This window comes from Phyllostomus discolor, chromosome 8 (assembly GCF_004126475.2).
Source record: "Phyllostomus discolor isolate MPI-MPIP mPhyDis1 chromosome 8, mPhyDis1.pri.v3, whole genome shotgun sequence".
In the NCBI taxonomy this organism is placed as follows: domain Eukaryota; kingdom Metazoa; phylum Chordata; class Mammalia; order Chiroptera; family Phyllostomidae; genus Phyllostomus; species Phyllostomus discolor.
Window position 1 is genome coordinate 77,120,085 of NC_040910.2, and position 16,136 is coordinate 77,136,220.

Consider the following 16,136-nt stretch of genomic DNA (forward strand, 5'->3'; position numbering starts at 1 on the left):
TTGGAAGGCAGTCTCCAACAACCCTCCTAATTTGCATTCAGAGGAAACATGCCCCATTTTCCACGATGGGTAGGCCAGCCAGCACCACCAGGAGGGAGGACGCTCTCCTCTCAGAGCCTGAACCACAAGTTTATCCCTAAATGTTATGGAAATAGCAGCTTCTGGGGCAAGAGGAATAGAGGATGGAGAGTCTTCTAAAACTCTTGGATATGTTGGTATCACAATCATGTTCTAAAAAGGCAAAATGCCTGCTGAGGACACGGCCGGCACATAGCAGCAGGTACGTCGTCACCTGGGTGTTCTGTTCAACCCCCCCCCCCCCCCCAGGGGGGAAGAGGCCACCCTCTGGCTGCCTGGTGTTGTATACCAGCCTGTCTGGTCACGGCGAATGACCATGAACTTATCACGTCCTACACTGCTGCACAGAGCATGTGCATACAACCCAGCCTTGTGGGGCCTTCACAGCCCTGTTGGTTAGAATCCCTTTTCACGGATGAAACTGAGTCTCAGGGCCAAGGGCTCGCCCAACAGCCAAGTGCTGCCACTGGACCCGGACACCAGGGGCTCTTCCCTAGGCTGCTTTTGTTTCAGACGGACACATTCTTCTTCTCCCACTGCTTGCGCCCGGTTACATGGGTGAGGAAGAAAACCTCGCAGGAAAATCATCTTGTACTGCTCTTTTCGGTGGGTTGCACGGAAGTGTTTCTTTTCTCACCACAGGGATCCCTGCCCACCCTACTGAAGTGGGGAGCTGGTGAAAACCAAGGGTGGAGACTGGGGACTGATCTCGAAGCCGACCCAATGGCAGTGCTGAAGCACGTTTCCCACTGCTGGAAGAGCCATCAGACTTCCCGAAGAGTTCATCGCAGAATGCCCACCCAGTTGTTAAGGAAACAGGATTAACTTACTGCTGCAGGAGAGAAATCCCTTAGGTGGTCACACGGGAAAGCAGGCTGTGATCGGAACCGTGAGGTGGAGAAGGGAAAGTAAACAGGCGAGAAATTCAGGGCGCAAGAAGGTTTCCAAAGCAGCAGCAGAGCACTCTGCACATATCCACAGAGAGGGCTTCCACCGCAGCGGGCCTGCCGGGACCTCGGGAGGAACGAACGCCACAGTCTGAGCCGGGCGCTGCCCCCTCGGGCGGCGGGGAAGGGGCACAGTGTCACCGGGGAGAAGGGCAGACGCCCAGGCGGAGGGCTCATGGGCTTGTTAATTCTTTCCTATATGGTCCACTGTGTTTTCTGTCAGCAGTAAGGAAATACATCCTAGCAAACGACACCCAGTAATGCTTTAATTAACTGTAGTATTTCATGCTCCAATATGCACCAAGAAATTACTTCCAGATGGGGACAATGAAAGCTATTTACACGAAAAAGCAATCTCTTTAAGGAAACGGATACCTCCCAGAGGCACAGAGCCCAGAGAACTCTGAGGGTCCGGGAGGCTATCTGTTCTGATACCCACTAGAGCGAGACCGGGGGTTTTATTTACTGCGTACAATCCAGCAGCACTCTTCCCGCGTGCCCGCTTCCCACGTGCCCCCATTCCCGAGGCATTAAGTGGCCTGATGTATTTCCCATCATTTTATTTTTAGCAATCTCACTCGGACTGGACAAGAAGTGTGAAACACTTGGTTCCCCCTCAAGCAAGCTCGTTATTTGGGAGATTTCTCCTCCTAGGGAGAGGGACGGCATTTCCAGCTGTGGGCTGCTGGCCGGTGTGCCCCTGCGGGCACGGGGCAGCGGCCTCGGACCTCTGCTCGCTCGCCCCGCCTGCCCGTCACTGTCTCACTGGTCTCTGGCAGTCTGCTCAGTCCTGGCGGGTCTGTGCTGAGGACTCGCCGAGGCGCCCTTTTCTGGGTGGTGGGCAGGTTGTAGGTTCTTTGTTCTTCAAGAGAGGGAGGAGTGGTGGCAATGAGCCTCAACACCAGAACGGAATTAGGAGGTCAAAACACCCTGTTCTCTGTGGTTCCCTGTGACGATCCAAACAGAACTCTCTCCAGCCCGGGCACCCTCGGCCAGCTCTCAGGAAGTCTGTTCATAATAAAAGCAGCAGTGAACTTGTTGTCAATTGTAAATTACCAGTATTTATTCTCACCACATAAAGTGACTTCAAACTTTTCATTAAGGGCTACAGACACTCAGAGGAATGAACAATATCTAAGTTTAGCTTAATAACAGAGTCATTAGCTACCGTTTTTGTCAATGTCTGCTCCTTTACATGTTATTTCAAAGTGACAGTAATAAATAAAACTTCTTCTGGGGGTTGGCTCGCCAAAACAAGGAGAATCCTAACGAGTGGGAGGACAGCCCATTCTCTGGCTTCATCCCTGCTATCAACACAAGTTCTAACTGAAGGCTGCTATCAGCAAAGAATCTTTAACACGTTGGGCACAGTTCAATTGCACAGTACTTTCACTTGCTTAGAGCGCCAGAAAAAATACACATTTACAAAAATGTGCTACAGGAACCGTTCAATAAGGCAAATTTCTCTCTATTGCAATGGTTCTTAATAAGGAGTAAACGTTAAATCACCAAAGGAACCCCCCATGCCAGGACCCCTCCAGAAACGGAGACTCTCCAGGCACCAGGCTCTGCCCAGAGCCCCAGGTGGTCCTGATGCAGGCCCTTGGCTCCTGCAGGGCACACAGGAGCACTCAGACCCCCTCATGAGACGTTCAACATGTAACTCCCTCATCCCTCAGACACGTGCTGACACCTCGGAGATTACTGACGCTGGAGCAAACCAAGAGAGCAACCTCCCTGGCGCTGACCACCAACCTACAGAAAACAGGGCTGACATCTCAATGCCATTATGGAGACGCCCAGAAAATGACTCCTACAAACCACCCAGAAAGAGTGCGGGTCTGCAGACACCGGGAGTGATGAGAACCAGGTGCGGCAGCCCACGGGCTTCCCAGGGCTGTGACCGAGGGCTGAGGTGACTGTGCCCTTCGGAGACAGGCCCACTGCCCCTTCCTGCACAAGCGGGAAGAACTGGCTCAGGGTCTGTAACTTCACCTGAGGCTGCGGGCACAGTGAAGCCCACCTGCTGAGCTGCCGGGCTCTCTGCACCCCCTCCCCACCCTGCCTGCACTTTTCCTCCTTAGCCGCCTTTCCCTAATTGAGCTCAGCTAAAGGCTACACCTCTTTCTTCCACCACTTATTTTCTTCTTGGTGTTCTCGAGTCCGAGATGCTCAGCACGTGAGTCAGGCGGACCAGCACTAGGCTGGAGGCGGATGGAGAAATGCGGCCCAGGAGGGCGGCCCGGGCCGGTGGGAGGAGTCTGGGGGACAGGCTGATGGACAGGGACAGGGGGGCTGCGGAGCCGATAGCGGGACGACAGGAAGGGGAGCAATGGTCAGTTTCTGGTCAGATTTCCCAACCTTGAAGTTTCCTACTGTATCGCTGTCACAACTTTCACGAATGTTTAGGGAACTTCACTGCGCCAAGTGCTATGTGGTGCCCCAGTTTTATCCTGAGGCGTTCTCTGTAAAAATCTGCGCCCTCCTCCCCAGCCCTCGCCCACCCGGGCCAACAAACTGTTCACAATTCCTGAGCAAATGCTGAAGCTGCCAGTCACCCCGAGGTCACGGGCAGCTGCCGGAGGCTTGGTTTCCAGGGAACCAGGTGAGCCAGGCAACTGTGACCTGCCCCCCGACGCGGGGTGGTGCGTGAGGACTGACCGGCTCCGAGAGGCCGGTGCCTCCTGCACAGCCGCGCTGGCCCGGAGCCCGCGGTGGGCCGGAGCCACGGTGGGCCGGCCGGCTGGGCCAGGGGGCCTTCTGGGCTGTGCCTGCTCTGAGTTTGTACGGCCAGCGTTCTGTTCCTGAGGACCCATGGGGCTCGCTTCCTTTTCATTAGTGATAAAGTAATGTCACTGTGGCACCGCACCTCCTTTGCTGCTTTCAGATACTTCTGCAAAGGACTTTGGGTTTGAAAGTGGACGGCGGCTAGGGAGTGCACCCAAGGGGGGAGGCTCCCTGGGCTGTCCCTGAGCTTCGTCTGGGGAGAAAGCCTAGAAACATTTTTCTAGGAAAACCTCCTGGTTTCCCCACACAGAAGGCAATCCCTCCCCTAGAAGTCAGGAGCAGAATGGGAGAAAATAGCCTTCTCACGTCATGCACTGTGCGTGCCAAGCTCAGAACCCTCTCCCCCAGGCAGATGCGGGGCCGCCCCACGCCCTGGCCGGGAGCCCGAGGCAGACGGCACCTTCTTCCCAGGCCTCACACATCCGGTCCTGCGTGGGAGACACAGAGAAAGTCTTCCCTTGGGTGTACAGACAGGGCGCACTGGAGACTCATGAGAAATGAGAATACAGGGTAACTTGGCCAAGTTGAAAAGGATCAGAAACAAAATATGTACCAGCACCGGGATTCACTCCGCAGAGTGGCCCTGCTTCCATTTCCCTCACAAAGGAAGGCTGGTTTCCTGCCCCTGTGACTGGGGCCCTGAGAGCCAGCCTCAAACAGCGGCAGACAGAGGGAGGGTGAGATCCAGGCTTGGTCACCCACGCTGCCCGGACAGGCACATGGTAGGGAAGAGGGCCACAGGCCAGGGGGTGTGACAGCAGAGGGAGGAGACAGAGTCAGTGACAACTGGACCAGCTGACAGCAGCCCCATGCGACAGTGTCCTCTCACCCAGTGCTACCTCTGCTGCGGAACAAGAGTTGTCGAAACTGCCTTTTTGTAACCGGGCCCTTAACTTGGCCTCTCCGATTAGCACAGGGATTAAGACAGGGTGTGGGGGAGGCACACTGACAATCCACTGTCCCGGGAAGTGTCAAGATCCACAATCTGAGCATCAGAGTCAGTGCAGGAGAGGTGGGGGCTTCCAGGAGGCTGGGCGCTGAGGGCTGCTGGCCAGTGCTCCTACAGTCTCTTTTTAATTAGCTTCTCCAGTTTGCGGATGCGGGATGATTCCTGTTCCGGCGTGGGAGCCAAGAGGGACAGAGAGCTGGAGCCTTCGGGCCCCGAGGGCGGGGTGGGGAGCCTCTGGCGGAAGAGTTCCAGCATGCTGCTCTGCTCGCTGCGCTTCAGCCCCTGCGGTGGGGAGAGAAAGAGCACTCTGAGAAGTCTGGCCCCAGGGGCAAGGGCAGCACCTGGCTGCTCTGAGCTGAGGACCTGCAAACAGCACAATTACTCTGGGCTGAGGATTAACACTTTCTTCATGGGGAGTTACAGACCCTGGGCAGTAGCCTGGGAAAGAAGCAGAGGAAGAAAAACAGGAAATAGGGTAGGAGAGAAAGCAGGGTTGGAGAGGGGAGAAAGCACAGGTAAACGGGGTGGGGAAGGTAACACTCTTCATTCCATTCCTCCCACTGAGCAGTGGTTCTCGCTGGGCGGGGCGGGGAGGTAGTAATCTGGGAGTTCACTGGCCCCTGCAGCCTTCTCAAAAGGCTGCAGCACAAGCTGGGCTCCTGCACCTTGAGAAAGCTCCCCGGGGCCCATATCCCACCCCCCAGTTAGGAGCTGCTGAGAGTGAGAGTGAGAAGGCAGAGTTGGGGACTAAACGAGATGCTGAATTAACCTTCATGTCCAGTATCTTCTGGAAGGTTTCCGTGTTGCAGTCCGAAAGGAGTTTGATGTAGTTGTCAACAAACACCACTGAGGGCTCGTGAGGGGCCATCACCACCTGTAAGGGGGAGAAGGGAGCGGGCTCTCAAGGAAAGCTCCTGGCTGCAGGGCCAGCCTCGCCCGCCCGCCCGCCCACGGAGCGGGGAGTCCTCGAGCGGCAGCCGGCTCAGGTGCAGACGGCCTCTTCCTCGGAGCAGGAGCAGAGTTTCCTAAATTTGCTGTCATCACTGTCACCTGGACTGCTTTTCAGGCGCAGACTCCTAAGTCCCTCCTCTGAAGATTCTCATTCTGAGGGCTGGGCTGGGGTCCCAGGTGGTTTTAGAAGATCAGGACCGTCTGACACTGTGTCAGAGGGGCTCCTGTCTGAGACATGTCGAGGTTTTGTGGCACCTGTTCCTTGTGTCTCGACGTACCCTTGTTCCCGAGGACTGGGCAGCAAAAGGCAATGATTTAAGTAGATTTTTGTCAAAAACAAAACCCCCACAACTGCCTCACTCTTTTCAAGACTTCTGGAACTTCACTTAACTACACCCAAGTAATACAGAAGCAGAAGGAAAGGAACGGCCTCACACTCCTTGCACTCACTTCCATTTGCATTTGAAATGCAGTGTCTGCCTTTCTTCCTCCGCAGGCTGGTTTTGTTTTGAATTCCTGAGCATGTAACTCAGAGTGGCAAGGAGTGGTTCACTCAGAAATCCTCTGCAGAAATGTCTAAATGTCATTCTCCCATTTCAAAGTACAAAATTCATGAAACAAAGATGAAGTCACATTTTTTAAATAAACATGGAACTTTAATGACTTTCTTTCTGAGCAATTCAAATATACTCAAGATTACTTTTCTGTCTGGAAATAAAATCAAGATGGTTTCAGCACGTGTTTGCTATCACGCTAATCTGGGAACACTGGTGTTAATTATTTCATAAATATTTGTACCTAAGGTACAAATTCACTAAGGGGAATATTATACTTAGGAAACATGGAGAAAATATACACTATTTGTGAAAAGTTAAAAGAAATAAAAAATTCTGTGCAGATAATCCCCCAACTCTGCCCTCCTCCCTGGTGAGGAGACCAGCTGCAGAGGAAGCGGATTACCAGGCTGCTTCTGGTGTCCTCAGGCCACGAGCTCCTGGTCTGTGCGGGACCTTTACCTGGGCCCACCTGTCTCAGGCCACATACCTAGTCTTTCCTCCTGCTACCAGTGGAGTCATTCTGTTTGGGAGAGACACCTGACAGGCCTGTGGGCCCTGGATGGTTAGCGCTTTCATGATAGTTCCATTTGTCCTCTATTTTCTCCCAAAGAGACCCTCTTGCTTCTCAGCAAGCACAGGTGAAAATCAGATGCAGCTTAACGCTTCAGATGTTTGCAACATCACCCCACGTATAATGTTTGGTTAAATGGGGCTTTAGAAAACCCGTTCGCTGATTAGAGTCAGTTACTGGAACATCTGTTTGGAGTTCCTGCAAGGCTGCAGAGTTTGGAAAGCCCAAGGGGCTTATGTGGAGGGAGTAACTGCCAGGTGGGCTGGAAATGCCGCTGACAAGCAGAGAGACCCCTGACCCCTGAGTCGCAGAGACAACCCCACCAAACTTCCAGCTTTGGCCAAATCTTATTACAAGAGAATCCTATTACAATGAAGAATTCATTTGTCAGGAAGATTCACTGACCCCCAAAGAACTGTCCACTGATTTTCAACAATGCCCGACAAGGCCAAAATCTGGTCCTGCCAGAGGGTGTGGACAGACCTTTGGGACTGAAGGGGGCAGGCCCTGATCTGTCATTTCAAAACCAGCCCTCTTTGGAATAAGCGACCAGGCGACCAGCCCCCTTTAACAGAAGCCCCAGCGAAGACGCGAGCCCCACCTTGAGGATCATCTCCGCCCGGGTCATGCCTTTCACGACAATCTTAGTGTAACTGGCAGGTGCTTTCCTCACCACCTGTGAGCCAATGGAAGGCAGGTCGAGCAGGACCATCTTCAGGGAATGGGTGTCCAGCAGCAGCTGCGGGAGCAAAGCGGAACATTACTAGCCACTTCCTACGGACACGGCACCTGGTATACCCATGCTGACTAATAACATTTTCCTGATTTTAAATGTATGACATTCTCGCTGGAGGAAATTTGGAAAATAAATGTTAGTTATAATTCCCATTACCCAGGAAAAAAATAACAAGAAGCCATAGTAAATGTGGTATAATTCCTAACAGTCAGTGTGTGTATAAAAAAAACCCCTAGAATTCTACTGTACATAGTTTTATGATCTGTTCCACTTAATATATGAAATTTTTGAATTCTAGTTTTCCACCTTGGCAGTCTTTTAAATTCTCAAGACTTGTAAAGTCTACACAGAACTCTGTGTGTACGTGTGTGTACAACCTCAACATATTTAACCATTATCCTCTGATTTCTATGTTTTTATTATTGTAAATAATGAATGCTGAACAGCTTTATACACATAATTCCAGGTCTACCAGTGGTATTTCCTTAGGTGGAGTCTTTGGGACAGATCAGAGGATAAGGACACGGTCGAGGCCCTTGACACATATCTTGAGCTGCTTTCCAAGTGAAATGTGCCCACCTACACCTGCCAGTGGCGCTGGCTGTGGCCTCGCTGGCACTGGAAACAGAAAAACCCTGCTGGTTCAACAGGTAAACACGGTACTCAGTATTGCCATATTTTGAATTTCTCTGAACACTAGTGAAGACGTGGGAGATTAAACCAAATTTAAACATGAGTCTCTTAGCACAATCTGCCTTTTCCTGTTGTTGTTTTGCTCAATGCAAATTACTTGGAAGGATATCAACTTTCCTGACCGCCCACCAACTGCCAGGAGTGAGGCTGAGAATGTTTCATCTCATTTAGTCTTTAAAGGACTCTGGCCTGTCGGTATTTATTGGTCCCATTTTATAGATAAAAGTAATAATAAATTCATAATTTAAAAAATGGCGAGGGAGCTACACTAAGGAAAGAATAATTTCATGCAGTAATGTGGCCAATGGCCTGAATTCGGTAGGTCATTTCACTGTAGACAAGGAAAGTTCTAGGGCATTTGGATTTTTCTAGGTCTCCGGAGAGGAAAATTCTTACTTTCCTAGTTTTTGTTTTTGAAAAGGCCGTGGCTCTCAGAGAAAGGCACCCAGGCACACAGAGGGGAGACGAGCGGAGACCGCCTGAGGGCCCTCCAAGGAGCAGGCCCCAGAGCCCGCCGGGAATGCCCGCTGCGCTTCCCCAGAGGCCACCCTGCACGCGCCTCAGAAGAGTAAGTGTGCTGAATTCCAGGCAGATCAAACTCTAGATATAAAAAGAAAAGCTTTAAGAAGAGCGATTATTTTTTATTACTTATGGGTAGAGAAAAACGTGGAACACAGGAAAGACGGAAAAACCTAATTTAAAATAAGTCTATAGCAAAAGACACAAAAACAGAGTAAAAAGGCACAAACCAGGAGAGAGTATCTGCCACGCCGGCAAAGGAACGATATTCAGAACACACACGGATTTCTACAGACGCACAGAAGACTGGAAAACCCAACAGCAGCAGCAACAAAAGTACTGGGGCAGAGATCTGAATAGGCACTTCCACAGAAACAGAAACTCATGTGCTCACAGGCATGTGAAATGATGGTTAACCTTATTAGTAATCCAATAAATGCAAATTAAAACCACAATTGTATATCATTTCATACTCCTAAGGTAGGCAAAAGGTTGGTAATACCAAGTATTGGCATGGATATGGTATAAAAAAATTCATACTTATGCTGAGAGTATAAATTAAAAGCCCTTAGGAGGAAATTCAATATATACATGAATTTATATATATATATATAGTATATATAATCAATACTGTATCAGATATGTTTTATATATATAATATATATATATAATCAGATTCATATATCTGAAGAGGTGCATAACCCACAACACAGCACTCATATCCTTTAGAGACATTCTTGCCCATGTTAGAAAATATTTCCTGCATTCACTGTTCGTAAAAGCAAGACCGAAACAACCTACAGGGTCATCGATGGTAGAATGGATAAACAAATGCAATGGAATATGATACTGAAGTTAAACTGAATGAACTCAAACGGCATATATTGATATGGATAAGTCTCAAAAAACTATGTTGGGCAACAGAAAGCATATGGGGGAAATGATATGTATAATACCATTTTTATAAAGTTCAAAAATAAGTAAAACAAAATCATATATCATTTCTGAATCATTCGTAACATATCAAAACAAATCACTTGAACATATTGAAACACATATGGGAATGATAAAGCTCAGAATCAGAACAGTAGTTCCTCTGGGTGTGGAGGGGGGGAACCGGCAGGACAGGGTCCCCGGGGGCCTCAGCAGTAACTGCAATGATTCACTTCACATAGAAAAGATTTGAAGCAAATGTGGGAGCATGTTAAGATCTGACTGAGTGGTGAGCTGGTATGCTTGACATTATTTTCTCTACTGTTATTAACTGGGAATATTTCTTTTTTCTTTTTTTAAAAAATATGTTATTTGAGGCCTGGTAAGGATTCAACTTTATCTTCCATGTAGCAAATTTGCAGATTCTTGTCAAAATCAAAGTCATGTCTTACTATTATTTGTTGGTAGGGAAGAAAATCAATGATTATATTTTAAAACATATGGGAATACTTCCTATTTTTTCTATACACTCTACTCCCCAGAGATATAATATATGCATAAACAATTATATAGGTTTAAGTGACAGAAAGAGTTATGAATGAACCAGACATAATTTCCTACAGTTTACCATATCTTTCGATGTGACATTTTCAATCCTTGCCCAGTCAGTAAGACTCTGTCCACACCGGACAGCTGAAGACATGGAAACCTCGGTCTTAGGTTTTACGAAAAGCAACGCAGTCCCAAAGGGCAGGAGCTAGCCTGACAGACTGAGCAGCTGCCTGTAGGAGGTGAAGGTGAAAGGCCCCACTGATCATGAAAATCTGCTGGCCTCCCTCTTTGAAAATAGCTAATAGTTTCCCTCCGTGGGCCTGAGGCACTGGGCAAGATGGGGCCATCAGCCAAATTTGTCTGAGCCTCAGTGATAATTCCTGGAGTGGCGTGGCTCATGTTGTTACAGGGCTGCTGGGGCCCAGGGCCAGCCGGCACGCTATGCCTGGGAAAGGCGAGCATCACCCAGCAATGGAAAGCTCCAAGGGGTTTACTTCTTTGTGTTCTTCCTGTTCTTGGGGGGCCACTGTGAGTATCCGTAGTGATGAACACCTTGAGCAGGTAAGACAGAGGTACACTGCTAGAAGGTAAAGAACCATGTATGTGCTGTGAATTTCTTTGGTAAGGCGGTACAGAGCAGGCAGTTCAAGATGACGGGAGGGCGCACCAAGGCGGGGCCGTGCCCCGTCCCCCTCAACCCAGCCACAGAGGGCAGAGCAGTCAGTGCTCGACTTTGTTGGGAGGAAAGGAAAGCACCGACCAGAAGAGAGCATGTTCTCTGTTAAAAACGACAGTGTTGTCTCTTCCTTTCTAATCTGTATACATTTTATTTCTATAAAAACATTTTATTTTTTGCCTTATTGTTCTGACTGGTACTTCAGGGCAATATGGGACAGAAATGGTGACAAGAGACATCTTGTTTTATTCCCAATGTCAAGAGAAAAATCTTCCACCCTGGCCGGGTAGCTTGGTTGGTTAGAGCATTGTCCCCATACGCCAAGGTTGTGGGTTCAACCCCTGGTCAGGGCACATACAAAAATCAACCAATGAGTGCATCAATAAGTGGAACGACAACAAAAATTGATGTTTCACACTCTCTTTCCCCCCTTCCTCTCTCTAAAACCAACAAATTAAAATTTTAAAAAGTCTTTTGGAGAAAATTCTTTCTATATTTGACCATTAACCATGATACTTACTGTACTTTTTTTCGATAACTGACTCACTCAGTATTTCACTAGCTTGCTCAGCCTGCCCATCTCCAGGCCCGTGGGGGCCCTGCTGACGGCTGTGAAGGCACTGGGAGCGCAGCTGCGCCCGACCCCCGGCTCCGTGTGGCACCCAGGAGCAAGTACTCTTTTGACCGAGAGATAGAAGAGGCCTCAAGCTCTCAGGGGGAGGGAAGGCTGGACTCATGGGAAGCAAGATGGGCCAGCACTAATCAGACAGAGAAAAGTAAGTGGTTGGGTAGATCAGAGATTCAAAAACCTCTTCAGAAAGAGAAAAGGGCTGTGGAAGAGGGAGAAAGCTCTAGTGTCTGGGCAAAAGCATGTGCACATGTAACAAGGAAGCAGAATTCACCTTTTCTGAAAACAAGTTCTATGATCAGAAGATCTAGAAGGAAGCTAGTTTAAGTGCAGAAGTACAGAAGTTTTGTGTCAACCGTAAAATAAAATTTTATTTTGGATTACACATGAGTGGACCACTACTATTATTTTTAAATCTTGCTATAACGGAAAGTTTCAAACACATACTTAGGTAAATACAATAATACAACGAACCCTTAAGCCCCCATCACTCAGCTGCAACAGCCAAAGGCATCCTGTCATTCTTATCTTGCTTCATCTCTGACTAATCTTGTGGCTCTCTACTGGGGGTGATTTGGTTCACCCCCGTAACCCCCCACAGGATATTTGGCAATGTCTGGAGAGACATTTTTGGTTCTCTGAATTGGGAGGGTGTTGCTGGCAAGTAGTGAGTAGTGGTAAGGGATGCTGCTAAATATCTTGTAACACATAGGACAGCCCCCCATGACAAAAGATTCTCTGGCTCAAAATGTCTATAATGCTTTCGGCAAAGATGGAGGCATAGGTAGATACACTGTGCCTCTTCCCACAACCAAAAGAAAGACAACAAATTTAAAAACAAAACCCAACCAGAACTGCCAGAAAATCAAAGTCTATTGAAGTCCAACAACCAAGGAGTGAAAGAAGAAATGTTCATCCAGATTAGTAGGAGGGGCAGAGAGGGGCAGCTGGGGTGGAGAGGACCCATGACAAGCTGGCAGCTGGAGGACCAGGAGGGCGAGGCAGTGGCTGGTGGACTGGGCAGGTGAGGTGGTGGCTGGTGGACCAGCAGTCCCACATTTGTGTGCAGGAAAACTGGGAGGAACAACTGGGAAGTGAGACAGATCATTCAACCCAGGATTCCAGTCCAGCATGGGGAAATAAAGTCTCAAAGCCTCTGACTATAAAATCCTGTGGGGGCTGTGGCAGTGGGAGAAAGTCACCGCCTCACAGGAGAGTTTGTAGGAGAGACCCACAGGGTCCTAGAACATAGGACCACAGGGTCGTCTTAAACATACACAAAACCACCCACCCAGGAATCAGCACCAGAAGGACCCAATTTGCTTGTGGGTAGTGGGGGAAGTGACTGAAAGCCACCAGAGAGCTGATCAAGTGGCAGCGCTCCCTCTCTGAACCCTCCTCCACAGACAGTGCCACAATGCAGAGACTGGGGTTGCCCCACCCTGGCAAATACCTAAGGCTCTGCTTCTTACTACACAACAGGTGCACAGAGAGAAAAAAATATGGCCCAAATGAAAGAACAGATCAAAGCTCCAGAAAAAATACAACTAAGCAATGAAGAGATAGCCAACCTATCAGATGTACAGTTCAAAACACTGGTAATCAGGATGCTCACAGAAATGGTTGAGTACAGTTGCAAAAGAGGGGAAAAAGTGAAGGCTATGAAAAGTGAAATAAAGGGAAATATATAAGGAACCAAAGTGATGGTAAAGAAACTGGGACTCAAATAAACAGTTTGGACCAGTAGGAAGAAATAAACAATCCAACCAGAACAGAATAAAGAAACAAGAATTCAAAAAAAGTGAGATGAGGTTTAGGAATCTCTGAGACAACTTTAAATGATCCAACATCTGAATCATAGGGGTACCAGAAGGAGAAGAGGAAGAGCAAGAAATTGAAAACTTATTTGAAAACATAATGAAGGAGAACTTCCTCAAACTGGCAAAAGAAACGAACTTCCAGGAAGACCAGGAAGCTCAGAGAGTCCCAAAGAAGTTGGACTCAAGGAAGCACATACCAAGGCACATCATAATTACATTACCCAAGATTAAAGAAAAGGATAGAAATGGGAGGGAGGTGAGGAGGGATGGGTGGGTGGACTGGGATGGGAGTAAAGGACAGAAAACTGTACTTGAAAAGAGAAAATTAAGAGAAAAAAAGGAAAAAAAAAGAAAAGGAGAGAATCTTAAAAGCAGCAAGACAAAAGGAGACAGTTATCTACAAAGGAATTCCCGTAAGACTGTCAGCTGATTTCTCAAAAGAAACCTTACAGGCAAGAAGGAGCTGGAAAGAAATATTCAAAGTCATGAAAGGCAAGGACCTACATCCAAGATTGCTCTATCCAGAGAAGCTATCATTTAGAATGGAAGGGCAGATAAAGTGCTTCCCAGATATGGTCAAGTTAAAGGAGTTCATTATCACCAAGCCCTTATTATATGAAATGTTAAAGGGACTCATCTAAGAAAAAGATCAAAACTATGAATAGTAAAATGATGACAAACTCACAACTATCAATAAGTGAACCTAAAAAACAAAAACAAACTAAGCAAATAATTAGAACAGGAACAGAATCACAGAACTGGAGGTCAATGGAGGATTATCAGTGGGGAGGGAGAGGGAGGAGAATGGGGGAAAAGGTACAGGGAAGAAGAAGCATAAATGGCAGGTATGGAATAGACAAGGGGAGGTTATGATAGGAAATGGAGAAGCCAAAGAACTTATATGTGAGATCCATGGACATGAACTAAGGGGGTGAAGGGAATTCTGATGGGAGGGGCGTTGCAGGGCAGAGGGGAGTAAAGGAGAGAAAAAAAAGTGGGACAACTGTAATAGCATAATCAATAAAATATACTTAAGCTTGAGAAACCCTGTTCTAATCACTCCCTATCCCTCACTTAATTTTTTTGAGGTAAAGTTTACGTACGTTGAAATGTACAATTCTTTTTTTTTTTTAAGATTTTATTTATTTATTTTTAGAGAGGGAAGGGAGGGAGAGAGAGAGACATCAATGTGTGGTTGCTGGGGGCTGTGGCTTGCAACCCAGGCATGAACCTTGACTGGGAATCAAACCTGCGACACTTTGGTTCGCAGCCCGCGCTCAATCCACTGAGCTACGCCAGCCAGGGCCGAAATGTACAATTCTTAATTTTGCAATCTTAACAAATGAATTTACCTATGTAATCCATACCCTCTCACAAACTTTTGTATATACCATTTATTAGATTTAACAATTTCTCTTGTGTCCCTAAGTTTGCTAAGATTTAAAAACACCTATCATATATGGGAATTGAATTTTATCAATCCACATTTGGTTTTGTTTTTAAAACGAGAACTTCAAAATACTGCCACACTGAGATTTACCAAGAAGAACTGCACCTGAGAATAACCATCTTACTGTCTCCTTTTTCCAGCCGCCGTGATAAGGTAAATGGTGTATACATGATCATGACTCTCCTTTTCCCTTTCCTTGGTGTTTGAGCTTTTAAGAACATCTAAAATTTGCTTTAAACTTTTTTTTACATATGGTTTTGAATTCTGTGAATTTAAAAGTCAATATGGTCAAAATATGGAATATACACAGAATGGAATATTACTCGGCCTTAGAAAGGAAGAAAATTCTGAAACATGTCACAACATGGATAAAGCCTGAAGACATGCTAAGTGTGAAATAAGCCAGACACAACAGGACAGCTATTGTAGGACTCCGCTTAGAGGCTCTTCGAGTCGTCACACTCACAGACGTGGAAAGTAGAACGCAATGGTGTTTGCAAGGACCGGGGATGAGGACAGACTGGGGAGTCAGTGTTTCATGGGAATGGAGTTTTGGTTTGGGAAGACGGACAAGGTCTGGAGGTGGATGGTGGGGGGACCGAACAGCAATGTGAATGTACTTAATACTACTGAACTGTACACTTAAAAACGGTTACAGTGATAAATTATGTTTTGCATGTTTTGCCACAATAAAAAAAGTCAACATGAGATATAAAGGTACTGTAACAGAGTGCAGCCAGGGGGACCCCAAAGAAGGATTTGTAATGGGGTCCAGAACTCAGGGTATCCAGAAAATATTAAAAAAACACGGGATGTCCTCACCCCCACATGTGTGAACTGAGGGATGGGACACATGGAGCAGGGCCATCAGAGAACTGTGTTGTATAGCAACAGTTTTGCACATAACCTCAGGCATGGTCATTTAACATACCTATAACCTTTAACTGGTTTCACAGATATGTTAAATAGCTGTGGTTATGCTTTGAGCCAGGGGGATGGGAGTGACTTCTACCCAGGATATAACTGGGAAGCAACTCCCCCTGGTTACAGCACCTGCGTGAGAGCTTGGAGATGATTGGTGCCACGCCTGCCCAGGCTTATTATGGCAGACAAGAAAGGCTGGAAAAATATGGGAATGCTGGCAGGTGTAACTGATTGTGTGAGGAGTCGGAAATGGGGTTGCAGAGGAAGATTGGCGCTGGGATTTAAGCCCAGGCGCAACAACCATGATGGTTGGTTGGGATCCTGTGGCTTTGGCAAGAGTCAGGACCACGCAGCTTTGGGTTGCT

At 47.6% G+C, this 16,136-nt stretch overlaps 1 protein-coding gene across 3 annotated transcripts in view; it reads right to left on the reverse strand.

Annotated features, from left to right (window-relative positions):
• Window positions 1–2,063: 2,063 nt before the first annotated feature.
• Window positions 2,064–16,136, reverse strand: part of VPS53 (VPS53 subunit of GARP complex) — a 134,233-nt gene continuing 120,160 nt past the window's right edge. For 2 of the 3 annotated variants that reach the window (XM_036033295.1, XM_036033294.1), the window contains exons 17-19: window positions 7,442–7,579; window positions 5,531–5,635; window positions 2,064–5,043 (exon numbers count right to left, since the gene is read on the reverse strand). In XM_036033295.1, the coding sequence (XP_035889188.1) occupies window positions 4,873–5,043; window positions 5,531–5,635; window positions 7,442–7,579 (414 nt within the window). In that variant the 3' untranslated portion in view covers window positions 2,064–4,872. The remainder of the gene's footprint in view (window positions 5,044–5,530; window positions 5,636–7,441; window positions 7,580–16,136) is intronic. The other variant, XM_028520100.2, reaches the window with a different exon arrangement.